Below are 20,400 nucleotides of genomic sequence, written 5' to 3' on the forward strand. Positions count from 1 at the left end.
CACAAAGCACTGAAAAACTCATTTAACTCTCTGTAAATATTACCAAATTGCTCATATGGAGGCAACAAAACTCATAGAAAGTATCTCCACAATGTGAAATACAATTCAGAAGGCCTAATATGTTATTTTGGTCATTTTGGAGGGAAAGTAAATGGTATCATGATTTTAATCATCTAAAGGCACCAATGTGAGCAGTGGTCCAAACACTATGTACTTTTTTATTACTAAAATGCCACTGGTTCATGCTCATTCAGAAACAGATCATCAAAACACTGTGATAGGAAGGGTTTAAAATCAGCTCCTATCTAAATTTTTCAGCAGTTCAACAGCAGAAGTAACATATTTGATAATTAGCCAATTTGTTGTTAAATGAAATACTGGATTTAAGATCAGGCAAATTCTTAAGGTTGTGACTCTACTTTAAGGCTATGAACAATGTTTACACTGAGGAGGCTTATTACTTAGTTTCCTTAACTGACAACAGCAGTAATGTCACTTATCTTGTACAGACTGTATGACTCAAATGAAATAATAGTTATAAAAGTTCCAGTTCCTTCCCTACTTCCTCCTTTACACAGAATATACCCTTGATCCAAACTACTCTTTATGAAAATGAGTGATGCAGGGAAAACCAGGAAAATGGGAATAGATAGTATAAATCAACCAATATCCTATGAGCAAAAACAATTCAAACATATACTACGAATGACATTAAAATTATCTCTGTGCGTGTTCTGTGTATGTAAAATGTATTGCATATTGATAGGTAATTGATGGCCAAATGGCTAAAAACATGATGAACTGCAACCATACTAAGGCAATTCAGGCAATTTATTAAACCAGAGTCATTCATTAGCTTTAGCTAAACTTTGTCAATTCTATATATAAAATAGGAACTTGCTTATATTTCATTCAAAACACTTTGCTCTTCTTTCCCATACCTTAGACTGAAACCTATCAGACATCAGATCAACAACAGTTCTGTAAAGTGTGTTAGAAGTATGTATGTGTGTGAACAGAACTATTATATCTAAGAGAACCCTCACCCACTTAGGGACAGTGACAGTATTTTCTCTGCAGATTATATATGTTCCACTCTAACAAATAGATACGTAAAATGATTGACTTCCATCATGTAATTTTTTTTAAATGTTCCGATGTTTTGTTCATAGTTGGTGAAACTGTAACTTAAAAAAAAAGATTAGTAACAAAATATTCAGGAAAAAATATAAAATTAGGAGAATGGCTAAAAAAATGGGAGATTACAAGAACACTGAAGTACTTAAAATAACCAAAGAGCAATAAATATTTACATGATGTTTCACAACGTTATAGTGCTTAAACAGTACATTATTTCATTACAGGCTCACAACCCCTATTCCATTATAAAAGTACTAATCTTTTACATGAAAGTAAGCCAAGAAACATTAAAGACTAGTCCTCTACAATAATGAACTAGAGGATTCAGAAATCAAAATTTGTTCTTATAGCCAAAAATTCCACATATGCTCTACAATATTACCATATAGATTGAGATGATTAAACCAAGAACATTGAAAGAGCTATTTCTTTGAAAAGAGGAACAAAATGGAAACACCTCCAGCTAGACTTGGGTTCTATCCCTGGGTCAGGAAGATCCAAGGAAATGGCAACCCATTCCAATACTCCCTTGCTTGGAGAATTCCATGAACAGAGGAGCTGAGCAGGTTACAGTCCATGGGATCCCAAAGAGCAGGACATGACTGTGTGACTTTCACTTTCACGTTCCAGCGAGACAGACTGAGGGAAATTACAGTAACAAGAATGGAAGAGGAGGCATCACTACACATCCTACAGACATTAAAAGGATAATAAGAGGATACGATGAAAATTGTATGCCAATATATTTGATAACTGAAATTAACCAAAAGAATTACTTGAAAGACACAAAACTACCAATGTTCACTCAAAACAAACAAAAAACTTTCCTATATCTATAGAAATGAAATTCGTAATTTAAAACCTTCTCACAAACAAAATCCCAGACCCAGATGGCTTCAACAGTGAATTCTAGCATACATTCAAGAGTGTGTGTGTGTGCATGTGTGCTAAGTTGCTTCAGTCGCGTCTGACTCTTTCCCACCCTATGGACTGTAGCCCGCTCCTCTGTCCATGGGATTCTCCAGGCAAGAATACTGGAGTGTGCTGAGTGCGTTGCCATGCCCTCCTCCAGGGAATCCTTCTGACCCAGGGATCAAAGGTGCGTCTCTCACGTCACCTGCACTGGCAGACGGGTTCTGCACCACTAGTACCACTTGGGAAGCCCACATTCAAAAGTAAGTATTATCATACTACACAAACTCTTCAATAGAGAGAAATGAATACTTCCCAACTCATTTTACGAGGAAATGAGCTTATGATTCTTAAGATCACAAATGGAGAAAGATTTTACAGGAAAAGAAAAATGTATCCTCAAATCAATCATAAAAATAACTAAAATTTCTTAGTAATATATTAGCAAATCAAATCCAGTATTGTATGAAAAGGTCATTACACTGCAATCAAATAGATTTTTTCCTAGGAATGCAAAGGTGACTTAACACTGAAATATCAGTTACTGTAACTCACCACATTTATAAGATTAAGAAGAAGAACTATATAATCATTTCAATAAAATCAGAAAAAGCATTTTACAAAATTCAACAATGATATTAACATACTGATGGTGAAAAAAAAATGCCCTGCAAATATGAATAGAAGTGAATTTCCTCAACCTGATAAAGGACATTATCTTAAAATGTAATGCTAATAGCATATGCAATGGTGAAATATTTAATGCTTTTCCTAAGACTAAGTCAAAACTCTTATGATTACTAACTGTAGGTCCTAGCCAGTGTAATAAAGTATGAAATGCAATTAAAAGGTATCTATTAAAACTTGCTAGGACAAGTAAGTAAGTTTATTAAGGTCTCACGATATAAGGTAAACAATAATAAAATTTTGCATTTTTACATATTAACACAAAACAATATGGAATATTTCTGAATGAATTTAACCAAAAATGTTTAATACTTGCATGCTAAAAACTACAAAATGCTGAAAAATCAAAAGAAAATAAAACAAAGGGAGAAATATACTGTGTTTCATGAGTTGGAATATTCAGAACTAGATCCACACAAAAATGGCCAGTTTTCAAGAAAAGTATCAACATAATCCAAAGTGAAAAGAACTGTTGCTTCAACAAATGGTTATGAAATAATTAATAGTCACATGTTAAAACAAACAGAACTTAACTTCCAATGTTCCTTTACACCATATTTTAAAAAATTCACACAAAGGGATCTTTGTGCGATCCTAACATAAGACCTAAATATAAGAGTTAATATAACCAACTTTCAGTAGAATGCAGAAAAGAAAAAACCCTATAACCCAAGAATTTATACCAATTCTTAGACTACAGACAGCATATGACATAAAAGAAAATTTTACTTGAACCTCATCAAAATTAAAATCTTTTGCACTTCAAGAAATATTGTTAAGAAAATAAAAGACAAGCATCAGATTGGGAGAAAATATTTGACAAATGCATTTCCAAATTAATTTATATCCCAGATATATAGTGAACTCTTGAGATAACAAGACAAACAATCACATTTTTAAAGTGAACAGAAGATTTGAACATAAACATTACAAAAGATTTAAGAATAGCCAATAAATACAAGAAAAATCCTCAATATCAGCCATAAGGGCAACACAAAATTAAAACTACAATAAGATACCTTTATACTACCATTTACAAGTCTCAAATTAAAGAGACAGGACTGAACTGAATGAACTGAATATCCAGGATGCATATCAACTGAGATTTTCATATACTGCTTATGAGAATGCAAAGTTTTTCACTACAGAAAGCAATTTGCATGTTTATTATGAAACGAAATATACACTTAATAAGAAACCCAGCAATCCCACTCTTATGTATTTACTCAAGAGATAAGAAAACCCCTGGAAAAGATCTACATTCAAGACCTAATAGTTTTACTTATAATAACCAAAAACTGAAAACCCAAAAGTCCATCAACTAGTGAATAGAAAGCTGAAGTATATATCCGTAAAATGTAATACTACTCGGAATAAAAGGAATAGAATAAACCCCTGATAATCTATTATAAAATGGATAATCTCAAAAGCATTAAGCTAAGTAAAAGAAGGCTGACAGAAAAAGACTTAGATACTATGTGATTTGATTTATATGAATTTTTAAAAAGGTAAAATTATACAAACACAAAATAAATCAAAGGTTGCAAAGGAGAGGACCAGGGAGAGGGAACTGGCTTCAAACAGACAAGGAAATTTTGGTGAGTAATGGAATTGTTCTAAATCATGACTGTGGTGACAGTGAAGGGATTATTATTCAAAACTCATCAAACTGTACTTTTTAAACTGCTGAATTGACTGTGGGTAAATTATGGCATAATAGAATTGACTTAAAGTAAATTAAAACAAACAAGTATTTAAAACTTACCGCAGCACTACAACCAGGGAAATTGAAAAAAGTATCAGGACCATGTCTTTGTGGCATCTGATTAAGAACGGATAATAATTTTACTGCATGCCTTGGCTAAGGAAACAAAAAAGAGAAATGTCACTGTACAAATTTAACAAAAATATCTAATATATCACCTTAACCATCAGACTGTTTTCTAACTAGACAGAAAATTATTTTTAAATCATTTACTGTACTATTTAAGAGGAACAATTTCTATTACCAATTTAAGTTTATAGCTCTCTAGAGACAAACTGCTGAACATTAAGTATTAATGCACTGATACTGAATACTTTTCCCTTTGACCACAGCTTACCCAGATTCCACTTTCTCCTCGAAGCATGCTGAACAAAAGCTTCAGTTCCTTGACAGTGATGCTGTAGCTGGCAAGAACCCCCAACATATCAACTAGAAGATCTTCAAAGGAAAATAAAGTTATTCTGAACTCTAGTCATAAGCTGTCATCTGTCAAGGTAATACACTTTTAGAAAGAGCAAAAGTTATCTCGTCATTTCTACATATATATTGGCATCCATTATAGCCAAATAACCTCATGAATAGCCATTCAAATTAACAATTATCAATCATCATATAAGAAAAAAATACTTTAAAGACTTTTTTCCCCACCTGGAATTACGATTTCAATTAAGTTCTCTTTGCAAAGTCATAAAAAAATGATTTTATAAATTCCCAGAATATACATACATACACATAAATCTGCTATATGCAGGGAAAGACAGGCAAAAATATGCAAAGGTACAATGATTTAACATTGTAAATTTGTTATTTTCAAATGAAAACTGATGTTTGACCACATTTTGTTTTGGAATTATCTACTCTTAATAAAATATATTCTTGAAATATCCCTTCGCCCATCAGCAACAATTCTGAGTACTCACTCCTTGCCTGGCATCATTCCAAGTGGTTTACAAGCATTAACTTCACAAATCCCTGTAACAAGCTTAAGTATTATCATTAACCTCTTCTAAAAATGAGGAAGTGAGGCACAGGTAACTTAATTCCATTGCCAAAGCACACACTCTAGTAAGTGGTACAGTTAAAATTCAAACCTAGGCAATATGTCTTCAGAGCTCTGATTTTTACCCACTAGTCTCCAAATGGAAGCACCATTTCAACCCCTGACTAGTGATATCCATTATGACAATGTATTTATGTGCATATAAGAGACATAACGGCTCACTACATAATAAGAAAAAAATTATACATTTAATCTCTTGTCTCTGATTACTTTCTCATCTCTATACACTGTGAGTCATAGTACCTTTATGAGTCATTCTGTGCAAGATATTAAACATTTAAATCTACATATCTCAATTTCTAAAGCATTTACTAAGAATTCAGATACTACACAAGTTATAATAAATACATATAAACATTATAAGAAGCTTATCATCAATTAATAGTTTAGGTTAGGATAAACTGAAATAATTAGTTATTGATATATACATTATTTAATATCACAGATTAATAGCTGAACTTTGAGATTTTAAAAATATTTATTATGTATGTATTTCAAAATAGAAATGTAATATGGTTAAGTCATCAATAAACTGACTTACTCATAACACCATTGTAAATAAGCAATCTCTATGATAAAACTGTGACTGTGGATATGCCATTTTAAAGAGACATTTTTAATGAAAGATCATTCATTATTCAAATAATAAAAATGTCCAAAGTTACTACATATTAGCCAGGTGATCTATTTCTAAGAAAAAATTCTAGATAAAAACCAAGCACCTTAAAACCTCAAGTTAATATTAAGCATTTTAAAGCAACTAGCTGAAATGGCAAAATCTTCATCGAAGATTTCTTTCAGGTATGTCTACACATACTACAGTAAAAGAATTGTATTTCCAAACCTTTATCTCATCTCCTATATACGTCACAAAAAAAGATCTACTAAATTTGCATTTAATTACATAATTATTAAAATTTCTTATTTATTATACAGGTAACATAAGCACCTCAAGTATTAATTTCACTATAACAACTCTTCTTTTCTCATACAAGATTTTTAAAGAAGAAAAAATACTATGAAAATATACTATCAATTTACAACAGATGTTTAAACACCTTCTAGTGATACCTTCAACATTATTACATGAAAAGAATCTTGTTTAATGTAGCATGTTACAAAATACTCAGAATGAAAACTTAGTAGAGTTTTGGTGGTTACTGGGGCTTCATTAGTATGTTATCTAGATTCTAATTTCTCTACTGAAAAGTAAGGTAGAGGAAATTTTTCTAACACTTTTTTAATGTTTAAATAACAAAAAGTGAAAAATTTGTGTTATCCATACTATTAATGAGAATAAGGGATAAGGGAACTAAGAGGCTTTATATAACAGAAAATGTGAAGATATGAGCTTCTTGGTAATATCAAGCTTACTATCACCTTACTTCAGTGCTCATGAATTATGTACTCATGAAGTATGTTCGTAATTGTGGCTCACTCTCTAAAATGTACTCTATAAAGTGCACTTTATTTACAAAAAAGAAAGAAAGAAAAGGGAAAAAATTTTAAGGGTTTAAGCTCAGATATGAGGATTTAAAGATCAAATGATGTTCTATACAACATGTGTACACGAAATTTATACAAATAAATTCATGCTAATGCTAAAATTTAGCGAAATGGTACCATATCTCCATCAAAAATACCTTTTAATTTTGATTCTTATTTTTCAAGTTAACCATCAGTAACCAAGACAGAGAATGCTAAATTATTCTAAATAGAGATACATGCCACCTTGAAAGCAATTACAAATGATTTTAACATATTCTATAAGAAAAACAAAATTGTGAAATATTGTTTAAATTTTAAAAAGCATTGATCTTTGTTCTTCATTCCTTCTTTCCTGTTTAATATTTTGTTCTACTGATATTAATACTAATTATGCATAAAGCAACACATTATAGAGGATTTTCTGGTGTTTGAATTATTTTTAAGGATCAGATATGATCAGATATTGTGAGGAATTATACTAGCACTTTTAGAATTATGAAACCTTTTCATGTCAGAAGAAAGTTAGGCTAAAGACTCATGGCTTAAGAGAATCATCACAAACTCCTTATTTTCTGGGAATAGCTGGTGCTCTGGTACCATCTTTCAAAATATTTTTACTTAAGTGCATTTAACCACAGGGAAATGGATTTGCAGGTGAGTAAAGGACTGATGATGAAGAATTACACATATCAAAATTATTATTTCAAATAACACATAACAACACAAAATTATTAAAACTTTTATCTTGAAATTTCACTCAAATTGTCTAATCCACAATGTCTGCATTTAAGACAAAAGTTCTTCCAGAAAATATCAGAGTAAGATTGACACTTTCAAAAATCACAACATGCTTGTCCTAAGGCTTTTAGCATTTCCTGTTCCATAAATGTCAGACTGAAGAAGATGGAATTCAGAGAATTTTTAATAAAGTACTAATTTTATAGAAATGTAATATGTATTGTAGTATTTTAATTATGTAAAAGTTTAAGTTCTACATCGAAAGGTACTGTTCCTTTTTCTGATAGATCTCAGAGCACTTATTCCACATTACTCAGATTTTCTAAAACCTGGAAAACCAAAATAGTAATTATATCTGTCTAATAACAGAAATCATCTTTCATTCTTCAGGTTTTCTCTTAATATAAAAGGCACATTTCCAATACATCTTGACTTATCTATTTTAAAACAAAGTAGCTTCAACAAACGTATATTAAACTAGAGAATAAAAGAAGTATATGAACATTTAAATTATACTTTCCTATCAGATAATCCCATACCTGCTATCATGTCATCTACAGCACTCATTTTCAGCAATACTTGCTCAATGAGCCCAACTTCTGTACTAGTCTGTAAATTCCGAACACTTTTTCGTAGGATGGCTGTAAACATGCTCCATATTTCTGCTTGACATGTGACATCACAGTGTTCCAAAAGCTCTGTCATGCACGTTATGCTCTCAGCATCTTGGATAATAAAGTTCATCTCCAAGTCAAATTCTCCACCAACCAGCTGAAAAGAAACAGAAAAAAATTACTAATGATAATATGAGAGGTTATATATACAACAAAACAAATATTTAGCTAGCAAAAACATATTAGGAGTCTAAAAAATTTCAAGTTTTCTAGTCAAAAACTAATTTTGATTAAAAAAATGTCACTACAGATAAGTGAAAGGTACTGTAAGAAATAAAACTATTTAAGAGATTTTTTTTTTCTTTCAAATGGGAAAAGGCAATTTCAAATCTAGAAGAATAAAGCAAAGTAGAACAAATGACTAAGAGGTAAGTTCCGGGACAAATCTTCTTAAAAAAGGCACTGAGTCTGAAAAGGGATAAATCCTAGAAGATGCAGATCACTAAAGATGAATGTCAAGGCATGGAAACTCATTATCTTTTATATTACTAGACTGACAAAAAAGATGTAACAAAAAAAGAATAACTGGGTCTAATCTCCATGTATAGAATATGAAGAAATGAGAAACTATATTAGCAAACTTATAATAAATGTTGAAAAAATTAATGGTAAAATTGTTTAAAAGAGAAATACCTAATATCCAGTGGTACTTAAAAAACAAAAAAAACATGTAAACTGGGAAAGGTGGCAACATATTTGACTTGTGACATTATGCTAAGTGAGTCATAAGTACTGCTGTCCCTCCTAAATGCTCCTTTAAGTACCGTGACAGACAAATACACATGGAATAAAAGATATGATGATCCTCTTAATTCTATACTGGTCAAATCACACATGAATAAGTTTATACAGTAATCAGTACCACTTTTAAGAAAAATATTAACAACTTGGATATCTTTTGGATCTAGAGAATAGGAAATTTAGGCAGAAGCTAACAGGCATATACAAAATATGTGACAAATTTGAAGTCATTTATTTCCTCATTCAATAGATATTTTATTTATTAAAGACTAGAACTTCCTGTTCTAAGAAATAGAAATATATCTGTGGACACAAAAATCCCATGCACTAACAGTGCTAAGTTCTAGAAATAAAAATGTATATTTACATATATTCTATTTTATTCCAAAAAAGGTTGAGGTTGGCTTACAAATTATATAAAGTATAAAAGAAGACAAACAGTGAGTAGCTGAGAAAGAGGAAATAAAGGAAGATAAGATTAGGGACTAGAGATTAGACTCAAGAAGTGGAATTAATTTTCCATCCATTAAAGGTGTTCATTAATACAGATGGATGAGCACATAATATAATATAGATGGGAAGATAATTGCAATAATAACAACACTACTTAACCTTATTTAACTTATATGAAGAGTACATGATGAGAAATGCTGGACTGGATGAAGCAAAAGCTGGAATCAAGATTGACAGGAGAAATATCAATAACCTCAGATATGCCAATGACATCACCCTTATGCCAGAAAGCAAACAACTAAAGAGCCTCTTGATGAAAGTGAAAGAGGAGAATGAAAAGCTGGCTTAAAACTCAACATTCAAAAAATGAAGATCATGGCATCCAGTCCCATCATTTCATGGCAAACAGATGGGGAAACAATGGAAATAGTGACAGACTTTATTTTCTTGGGCTTCAAAATCACTGTAGATGGTGACTGCAGCCATGAAATTAAAAGATGCTTGCTCCTTGGAAGAAAAGCTATGACCAACATAGACAGCATATTAAAAAGCAGAGACATTACTTTGCCAAAAACGGTCCACTGAGTCGTGTACTGTATGGATGGGAGAGTTGGACCATAAAGAAAGCTGAGCACCAAAGAATTGATGCTTTTGAACTGTGGTGTTGGAGAAGACTCTTGAGAGCCCCTGGACTGCAAGGAGATCCAACCAGTCCATCCTAAAGGAAATCAGTCCTGAATATTCAGTGGAAGGACTGATGAAGAAGCTGATTGGCCACCTGATGTAAAGAATTGACTCACTGGAAAAGACCCTCATGCTGGGAAAGATTGAAGGCAGGAGAAGGTGACGACAGAGGATGAGATGGTTAGATGGCATCACCGACTCAATGGACATGAATTTGAGTAAGCTCTGGGTGATGGACAGGGAAGGCTGGCATGCTGTACTTCAGGGGGTCGCAAAAAGTTGGACACAACTGAGCGACTGAACTGAACTGAACTTCATATGTCATTTAGAACTTTTCTAAGTGCTTGACAAAGAACTCTATTATTATCTTCATTTTAAAGGTAAGGAATCACAGGTACAGAAAGTTCAAGCAACATGAAAAAATTTCACAAAACTAGTAGATAGAGAACCCAGGACCAAAATCCACTAAGTCTTTCTTTACAAAACTTCAAAAAAGCAATAAAATCTCATTTAAGAACATTTTAAAAGTCTTCTAAAATTTAAGAGTTTAAAAACAAAGTATTCTCAAATTGTGAAATATTATATGCTGCATATATTATTTTCTTTGTAACAGCTCCAAAATTCAATTTTATAAGAGACTATAACCTTATGCTGACCTTTTACTGAACTAAATATTTTGTCTGGTTAAACCTTGGTTTTACTTCTACATGGCAAACAATTTCAACTCCTCCTCCTATTTCTGGTTTATTAACAAAAATAGCTATGAGGAAGGTTAAGAGGTTGGCTCTGAATTCAGACTTCCTGTTTGCTGACTTTTGCTGTACCACTCACTTGCTATGTGACCTTTAATGATGCTACATCTCTAAGCCTCAGTCAATTCATCTATAATATGGGAATAAAAGTTCCTAGCTAATAGCCTGTTGTGAAGATTAAATAAATAAAGTAGCTGGGTTATAAGCACTTAGTAACAAAGTCAGGAGCATTCAATCAAGGAGTTAAAATTAGATATTACTTACTCTCTAACCCCAACTTTGAGGTAAAAAAAGCAGTCATCTGACCACATACATCTAAAGTACAAAGAAACAGCCAGTGTAACCTTTATGTTTCTGGTAAATGATAAATTATTATGGACTGTGTACTCCCTTAGATATTACTTGTCAATCTAGCAAAACAAACTCCAGCAACATTTTAACTATGCCATCTTCAAACCAAGAACTGCTTATTTATTCATAGTTATATATCCAACTGACTTGTGTCACTACTGTCAACTTGTAGACCTATGATCAGTAACTCAGAAGAGGTTCTCAAGAAGCAAACCATACAGAGAAAAAAAGTAGGTTGAAAAAGAATGACGTGGACAACTTACTGACTGAACTAAAAAAAGTAGATTCCAAAGTTTAATTCTGTGAGCCTCAGAATAAACGTATGTAAAATTAGCATACACTACAATGGAAGAACACTGACAAATTCTTCAGACTGATCTCCTTAATTAGTTGTAAATGCTTATATAGAATCTAGTATAATCAAGAAACATTATCAAATGTATAAGTAGAAGAAATGGGCTCAGTAGTAAAAAAAAAAAAAAAAAACAACTCTGTTTTTAAAGGAATGAACAATTATAATGTTTAATTCTAACAATCAGGCTATTATGTGAAGCCTAAGTTTCCATCTTTCACAATTAAAAAAAAAAAAGCCCCTTTCTACACATCACTTAATTACAAAAAAAAAAAAAAGTTACAGCTCCTTGATTTCACTGCCAGAAACTGTAACAATATTTACTATATGCGTTATAACAGAATGGACGTATGTTTTCAGATGGTCTTTCTAACCCTATTAATTTTTAACACATTAGTGTTAACACATTAGTATTAAGGAGGCTAACTGCTTATAACTATAATTCCACCATTAGGGAGATATTATAGTTCAGTATTTATCAAAGAATACATACAATAAAAAGTAGAAACAATCAGTCTTCATTATTTAAACAATTCTTTAACAACACTATGAGGAAAAGACATAGTTGCCTTCAGAGAAGGAAACTGAAGATAAATGAGGGTAAGCAATATAAACAAAGTCACACATGAGTTAGGTGGCAGATCCAAACTTCTAATCTAGACTAAAAAATGTAATGAAATGCCTTGTTATGAAGTCAAGGGTATAAACTTAAAAAATAAATCTGGGACATGTCATAGTAGCTCTATGAAAAAAATCAGTGCCTTAAAACCTCAGATTTGCAGATGACACCACCCTTATGGCAGAAAGTGAGAGGAACTAAAAAGCCTCTTGATGAAAGTGAAAGAGGAGAGTGAAAAAGCTGGCTTAAAACTCAACATTCAGAAAACGAAGATCATGGCATCTGGTCCCATCACTTCATGGGAAATAGATGGGGAAACAGTGGAAACAGTGTCAGACTTTATTTTTCTGGGCTCCAAAATCACTGCAGATGGTGACTGCAGCCAAGAAATTAAAAGACGCTTACTCCTTCGAAGAAAAGTTATGACCAACCTAGATAGCATATTCAAAAGCAGAGACGTTACTTTGCCAACAAAGATCCGTCTAGTCAAGACTAGGGTTTTTCCAGTGGTCATGTATGGATGTGAGTTGGACTGTGAAGAAGGCTGAGCGCCGAAGAATTGATGCCTTTGAACTGTGGTGTTGGAGAAGACTTGAGAATCCCTTGGACTGCAAGGAGATCCAACCAGTCCATTCTGAAGGAGATCAGCCCTGGGATTTCTTTGGAAGGAATGATGCTAAAGCTGAAACTCCAGTCCTTTGGCCACCTCATGTGAAGAGTTGACTCATTGGAAAAGACTCTGATGCTGGGAGGGATTGGGGGCAGGAGGAGAAGAGGACGACAGAGGATGAGATGGCTGGATGACATCACTGACTCGATGGACGTGAGTCTGAGTGAACTCCAGGAGCTGGTGATGGACAGGGAGGCCTGGCGTGTTGTGATTCATGGGGTCGCAAAGAGTCGGACACGACTGAGCGACTGAACTGAAATGAACTGAACTGAAGAATGGTGTATGGGTAAAATGAAGAAAGACAAAATGATTTCTGTGGGTAAGAAATGAAACATTCAGAGATAGTAAATCACAGTAAAGAAAACTGAAGGCCCAATTACATGAAAATTGGCAATAAAAAAATAAATAACTAAGAAAATAAACAAAATATTCTTTTTTAGTTAACTAAATTGTGTTTACATTAAAGCATAAAAATTATTGTATAAAAATTTAGAATATAAAATCATGACATGGAAATGTACTATCTTCTAAAAGTTCTATGGTTTATAATAACTAGCAATTCAAGTATCTTTTATTTTTTGAGTCTTAAATATCTTTATTTTGAAAGATTATTAGTTAGGATTGTAAGAATAATTCAGTTTATGTTAATTAGATCAAACTGGATAATCATTAACCTGTTGGATTTCTTTGCAACTCTGTGGATAAACTCTAAGCTAGATAACATTGCTTCAGTTCAGTCGCTCAGTCGTGTCCGACTCTTAGCAACCCCATGGACTGCAGCCTACCAGGCTCCTCCGTCCATGGGATTTTCCAGGCAAGAGTATGGAGTGGGGTACCATTGCCTTCTCCTCCCAGTCCCTAGCTACTATCATTAAGAACATTTCTGTAACGCCATTTCTCATTTCATGTAAAACTCTTTTTAAAACAAATATTTATTTATTTGGCTTGTATCCAGTCTTAGTTGTAGCGCGTGCGTGCTCCAGTTGTGGCAGGAGGGCTTAGCTGCCCCATTGCATGTGGTATCTTAGTTCCCCAGTTGGGAATTGAAAGAAACCATGTTCCCTGCATTACAAGGCACATTCTTAAACACCGGACCACCAGGGAATCCTTTAAAACTCTTTTTAATGTTATTGCCTATTCATGAGATAGGGCTCTCTCCCAACTTCTAATTTTAACTTGCATTAAGCCTCCAAATGACCAATCTAGACAGCATATTAAAAAGCAGAGACATTACTTTGCCAACAAAGGTCTGTCTAGTCAAAGCTATGGTTTTTCCAGTAGTCATGTACGGATGTGAGTGTTGGAGTCAATCCTAAAGGAAATCAGTCCTGAATATTCATTGGAAGGACTGATGTTAAAACTGAAATACTGAAACTCCAATACTTTGCCCACCTGATGCGAAGAACTGACTCCTTAGAAAAGACCCCGATGCTGGGAAAGATTGAAGGCAGGAGAAGGGGACAAAAGAGGATGAGACAGATGGTTGGATGGCATCACTGACTCGATGGACATGAGCTTGAGTAAGCTCCGGGAGTTGGTGATAGACAGGGAAGCCTGGTGTGCTGTGGTCCATGGGGTTGCAAAGAGTCGGACATGACTGAGTGACTGAACTGAACTGAAGCCTCCAAATATCAGTTTAAATAGCACTTAATGCAGAAAGTCCTCCTACTAACTACAAACAGAGCCTTTCCCTGAACTCTCATTACAACCTATCCAAATCTCCACAATCATTTCAGTATATCCCAGATGTTTACAAATTTTTTTCTAACCCTCACTTCACAGTAAGCTTTGTAAGGGTAAGGACCGTTTCTTATCTATCAACCTTATCCGGATTACTGGCACACTGACAAACCTATGCAAATTATTCAATATTTAACATGGAATGAAAAGATGGCCGAATGAGAGGAAGAGGGAAGGAAGCAAGCTTGCAGGAGGACTTCACGAATTCATGGTCCATCATCAGGTTGTAAGCCAGACTTTCTACTACCATAATCCACTTTTCTCTTTCGGCAATGAATTGCTCTTAATGCTATATAACTTTTAATATTCCAGCAATGATCACAAAGCCAAAGAAAACATTTCCTCCTTCTTGTTTATATCCCTTGGTTGCCTTACTTTTTCTTCTTTTATCACTTAGAAAATATGTAAGGTTTCACAGGTAAAATTTAGAAGACATTATTGTCTAAGTAAGAGGCTAAGTATTCAGCACACAATTTTTAGTTATTAAAATCAGGCTTAAATATATTTTCACTTCCAGTTTCTATTTTCAAGTGAAATCAGTTACAACATCTTCCTTTGAAAAAGAATGTTGGAAATGATGTCACCAAAAAACAGCAGACTGGGCAGTTATGTCCTCCTAAAAAAAAAGAGAGAGAGACAGAAAGAAACAAACACACTAATGATCTGGAAAAACTGGCACATTAACTTCTGAAAATTTCTGAAATAAAGTAAAAAATGTACAATAAACAAAGGAAGACTTGGTTAAAAAGAAGTTATCGTTTTGTGGTGAGAAGCACTATCCCACCTTCAATCTCCGCAGCCCAGACTTCAGTAGTTACAAGGACTCCAGCCTGCACCATGGTGAAGGCTGCTAGTTCCAAAGGGAGCACTAAGGACCTTATTCTCAAAGAACTGTGAGTCTAAACCTGACTGGCAGCTCCGTCAAGGATAGACCCAAAGAATTCCCTTTGCTTTACCCAACTCATAACGTCTCAAGAGTTAGGACACTTTTGCTAAGAGCATTTAAAGTCACACATATTACCTGCAGCAGTCTGGAGCAAGACAACACTTGACACAAGCAACAGACAGATATAGAAGCCTGGCAAGGAAGATATGGGGAAAGAAGGCAATTGTGGGTATACGGTGGATAATGGGTAATCCAGAAAGCCACATGTATGCCCAGGGCACGTCACACATTCAGAAAAGGCTTACAAAGACTTTAAGATTTCATTTGTAGCTGACCTTTAGGTTCTACAATAGTAGAAGTAAAAGCTATGGCAGAAATATAAACAGCCTAAGTATTGAAGAAATCTCCAGCACAGAAAAAGGAAGATAATTATCTTTTTCTTAATAGCACTAACAACCCACAATATTAACTACAAACAAAAGAGAGTAAGGAAAAGAATTCAATTTTCAGTTTCCACTTAACAATATTCAAAACGTCCAATTTAAAAAAAAAAATTATGAGACACACAAAGTGACAGGAAAGAATGGCCTATCAAAAGAAAAAAAATAATTTTCTCTTCAATATCTGATAACAACCTTTATCTTATCTCCATCCTCTATTCTGTCTTTCAGCTTACATTTTGTTTTCTATTAGTATACAGATGTCTTCTACTCTTAGCCAATCAAATTACTTTTAGAAATTATAAAGCTCTTGAATTAATATTTTCTAAAGAATTGATCTTCAGTATAAAGCTATGCTCAGTTGCTTCAGTCACGTTTGACTCTTTGTGACCCCATGGTCTGTAGCCCACCAGGCTCCTTCTGTCCATGAGATTTCCCAGTCAAGAACACTAGAGTGGGCTGCCATTTATTTACTCCTGCAAGGGATCTTTCCAACCCAGGGACTGAACCTGCATCTCCTGCATTGGCAGGTGAATTATTTACCACTGAGCTACCTGGGAAACCCCATACATGTATATAATTTTACAAAGAAAGAAAAAAGTGAGAAACAAGATAATGAAGAACCACCATTTTGTGAACATGTTATGTCTTGAGTAATTAAAGCATATAGCCTCATTTATTCTCATAACTCTAAGATGAGAACCTCAAACAAGGCAACTGAGGTGAGCATAAGTTAAGTAAGCTTCCCAAGGTCCCTAAGCCAGTGTCAGCATCAGAATTCTCTTTTCAATATCATAAAAAATTAAGAAGTATATCATTACCAGACAGATCATCCACAAGACATAAATATGTATTTCCACCAGTCATCTACCCTTCCAGATATGGTGCTACACATTAACATGTATAATAAATGACTTTCAGCAAAATGTTCAGTAAATAACAGAAAAGCACTTTATAATTTGGACATGAACACAATAAAAATTAATGATCCTATACCCAAAAAACCAAGGCAAGAAAAATAGAAAAAAAATTGTTTTTTCCTGTTTCTTTCCCACCAGGCCTCTCTACAAGTAATTTATATTGACGATCTTTCTGTGGTATAGAAATAACTATACCCAAGAGTACAACAATTGCTGCTACAAATACCATCCATAAAAACTCTAGGGAAGGGAGGAAAAAAACAAAGGGAATGACTATCACACAGTAAGTGCCTTCTATAAAGTATGTATTAAACAACATGCACTTTATTAAAAGCAGTACAACCATTTTTTTATAATTGTTTTGTCAGACTACACAAGCAAAGATGATAAATACATTGAGCTAGCAAGGAGCCAGTTGATGTTTGAAGGAAAACTAAATCTGTTAAATGCCAAACTACAATATGCCTTTAAATTCTAATTCTCAGGCAAACACTGAAAACATTAATGTATTTCATAAATAAAAAACAAAGTAAAGACTTCTGCAGACAAATAAAAGCTGAGAGAGTCTGCTGCCCACAGACTTTTACTATAAAAAAAATGTTAAGGTAAGTTCTTTCAACAGAAGGAAAACAATATCAGATGGAAATCTGAAATGTCACAAAAAAACCAGAGAGAGGCAGAATTGTTAAGATTGTTGTTAAATACAAAAGACATTCTTTTTTCTCATTTTGAAAACTCTTTAAAAGAAAACTATCTAAAGCAAAAAATAATAATACATTAAGGAATTTGTAACCCATGAAAGTAAAACCAATGACAGAAAGATTACAAATGACAAGAAAGGAGAAATGTACATACACTTTTAGAAGATATTCATACCCTATACTTGAGGTAGTATATTATTTGAAGGTACAGAGTGATAAGTTAAGAATGCATATTGTAAACTCTAGAGAAAACACTAAATGTGAAAAGAAAATAAATACTAGAACCTTAACAGCCACCCCCTTAAATAAGACATGGATTTTTTTTTCCCCCAATAAATACTACAGTACTACAAGATCCTCTCAATTGGTTGAATCCTTGAAAGCAGGCAACCTGGATACAGAGGGCCAACTATGTGACTTGAGCATCCTCAAATTTTGGTATCCAGAATCAATCCCTCATTGTCAATCAACTTAATTTAATTGTTGGGCTTCCCTGCTGGTTCAGATGGAAAAGAGTTCACCTTCAATGTGGGAGACCTGGGTTCAATCCCTGGGTTGGGAAGATCCGCTGGAGGAGAGCATGGCAACCCACTCCAGTATTCTTGCCTGGAGAATCCCATGGACAGAGGAGCACGGTGGGCTATAGTCCATGGGGTCTCAAAGAGTCAGACACAACTGAGTGACTAAGCACAATCTAACTGTTGCTAAGTCACTTCAGTCGTGTCCGACTCCGTGTGACCCCATAGACGGCAGCCCACCAGGCTCCCCCATCCCTGGGATTCTCCAGGCAAGAACACTGGAGTGGGTTGCCATTTCCTTCTCCAATGCATGAAAGTGAAAAGTGGAAAGTGAAGTCGCTCAGTTGTGTCCGACCTTCAGCGACCCCATGGACTGCAGCCTACCAGGCTCCTCCGTCCATGGGATTTTCCAGGCAAGAGTACTGGAGTGGGATGCCATTGCCTTCTCTGATCTAACTGTTACAGAGGCAAATAAATCACTCTATCAAGCAACATATTTCAAATACACATCAAATATTCACCAGAATGAGAATATCCTGGGCTATAAATGAATTCTCAATAAAGTTTAAAATTTAGAACACAGCGGAATTAAGTAAAAAATCAATAAAAATACATAACAGGAAAAAATTAACAAAATATCTGGAACATTATTCTAAGTAAACTGTGGGTCAAAGAAGGAGTCACAAGGAAAACTACTTTTTATCTCTATGAATAGGAAAACATAACACATCAACATTTATGGGATACAGTAAAAGAGTGCTTTAGAGAAATATGTAGCATTAAATGTTTATGTTACCAAGGGGGAAGGGGAAATTGTATTTGAACCCACATCTGTGTGTTCAATGATGTCTGACTCTTTGCAACCCCGTGGACTGTAGCCCGCCAGGCTCCTCTCTCCATGGGGTTCTCCAGGCAAGAACACTGGAAGTGTGTTGCCGTGCCCTCCTCCAGGTAATCTTCCCAACCCAGGGATCAAACCCAGGTCACCCACACTGCAGGCAGATTTTTTACTGTTGGTGTGAGATTTCAAATTAATCACTTCTGCTTCTACCTTAAGCAATTAGAAAAACACAATTGAAAAAGACACATTCACCCCCAATGTTCATTGCAGTACTATTTACAATAACTAGAACATGAGAACAACCTAGATGTCCACCAACAGATGATTAAAGAAGCTGTGGTATATATATATAATGGACTACTACTCAGCCATAAAAAGGAACACATTGAGTCAATTCTATTGAGGTGGATGAACCTCGAGCCTATTATACAGAGTGAAGTAAGTTAGAAAGAGAAATATAAATATTGCATATGGACACATACATATGAAATATAAAAAGATGGTACTGATGAATTTAATTTCAGAGCAGCAATGGAAAAACAGACATAGAGAAAAGACCTATGGACACGGGGGTAGGGGAGGAGGGAGAGGGTGAGGTGTATGGAGAGAGTAACATGGAAATTTACATTTCACAGATGAATTCTATCAATTACTTAGAATGACCATCATTTTTGCACAATAGTTTCCTCAAATTTTAAAATGAAGGAACAATTCCAAACTCATTTTGTGGGCCAACAATATCATGATAATAAAAACAGAAAACTATGTCAGGAAGAACAACAAAAAACTATAGCATAATAACCCTTATGAACATAGACAGAGAAAAAATCTTAACAAAACACAGCAAGTCAAATCCAGCAGCACGTTAAAAAAAATAAAATAAAATAAATTATGTCTTCATACATTTTATCCCAGGAAAGGAAGTAGGTTTTACCAATGAAAAAATGAAACACTGTAATTCAATAGATTCACAGATAAAGAACAAAAGTCCCATTATCATTATAGGAAATCATTTGAGAACATACAAAACTATTCATTAAATAAACTTTTAGCAGTAGGGGTATAGGAACTTAAACTGATAAAAGGCATCTATGACACATCTACAGTAAACATCATACTTAATGGTGAATGAATATGCACTTTTTAAGAATAAGGCAAGATTTCCTCTCCAAACACTTCTATTCAGCATTATACTGGATGCTTAAGCTAATGTAAAATGATAAGAAAAATAGATATATAAAAGGCATATAAATTGTAAAAGAAAAAAT

The 20,400-nt window shown here is 34.0% G+C and overlaps 1 protein-coding gene across 10 annotated transcripts in view; it reads right to left on the reverse strand.

Annotated features, from left to right (window-relative positions):
- NBEA (neurobeachin) overlaps positions 1-20,400 on the reverse strand; it is a 673,417-nt gene that overhangs the window by 571,476 nt on the left and 81,541 nt on the right. For all 10 annotated transcript variants that reach the window (XM_027557433.1, XM_027557431.1, XM_027557423.1 and 7 more), the window contains exons 2-4: positions 8,330-8,561; positions 4,842-4,942; positions 4,505-4,600 (exon numbers count right to left, since the gene is read on the reverse strand). In XM_027557433.1, coding sequence (XP_027413234.1) covers positions 4,505-4,600; positions 4,842-4,942; positions 8,330-8,561 — 429 coding nt within the window. The remainder of the gene's footprint in view (positions 1-4,504; positions 4,601-4,841; positions 4,943-8,329; positions 8,562-20,400) is intronic.

The sequence above is a fragment of the Bos indicus x Bos taurus genome, chromosome 12, assembly GCF_003369695.1.
Source record: "Bos indicus x Bos taurus breed Angus x Brahman F1 hybrid chromosome 12, Bos_hybrid_MaternalHap_v2.0, whole genome shotgun sequence".
Taxonomy (NCBI): domain Eukaryota; kingdom Metazoa; phylum Chordata; class Mammalia; order Artiodactyla; family Bovidae; genus Bos; species Bos indicus x Bos taurus.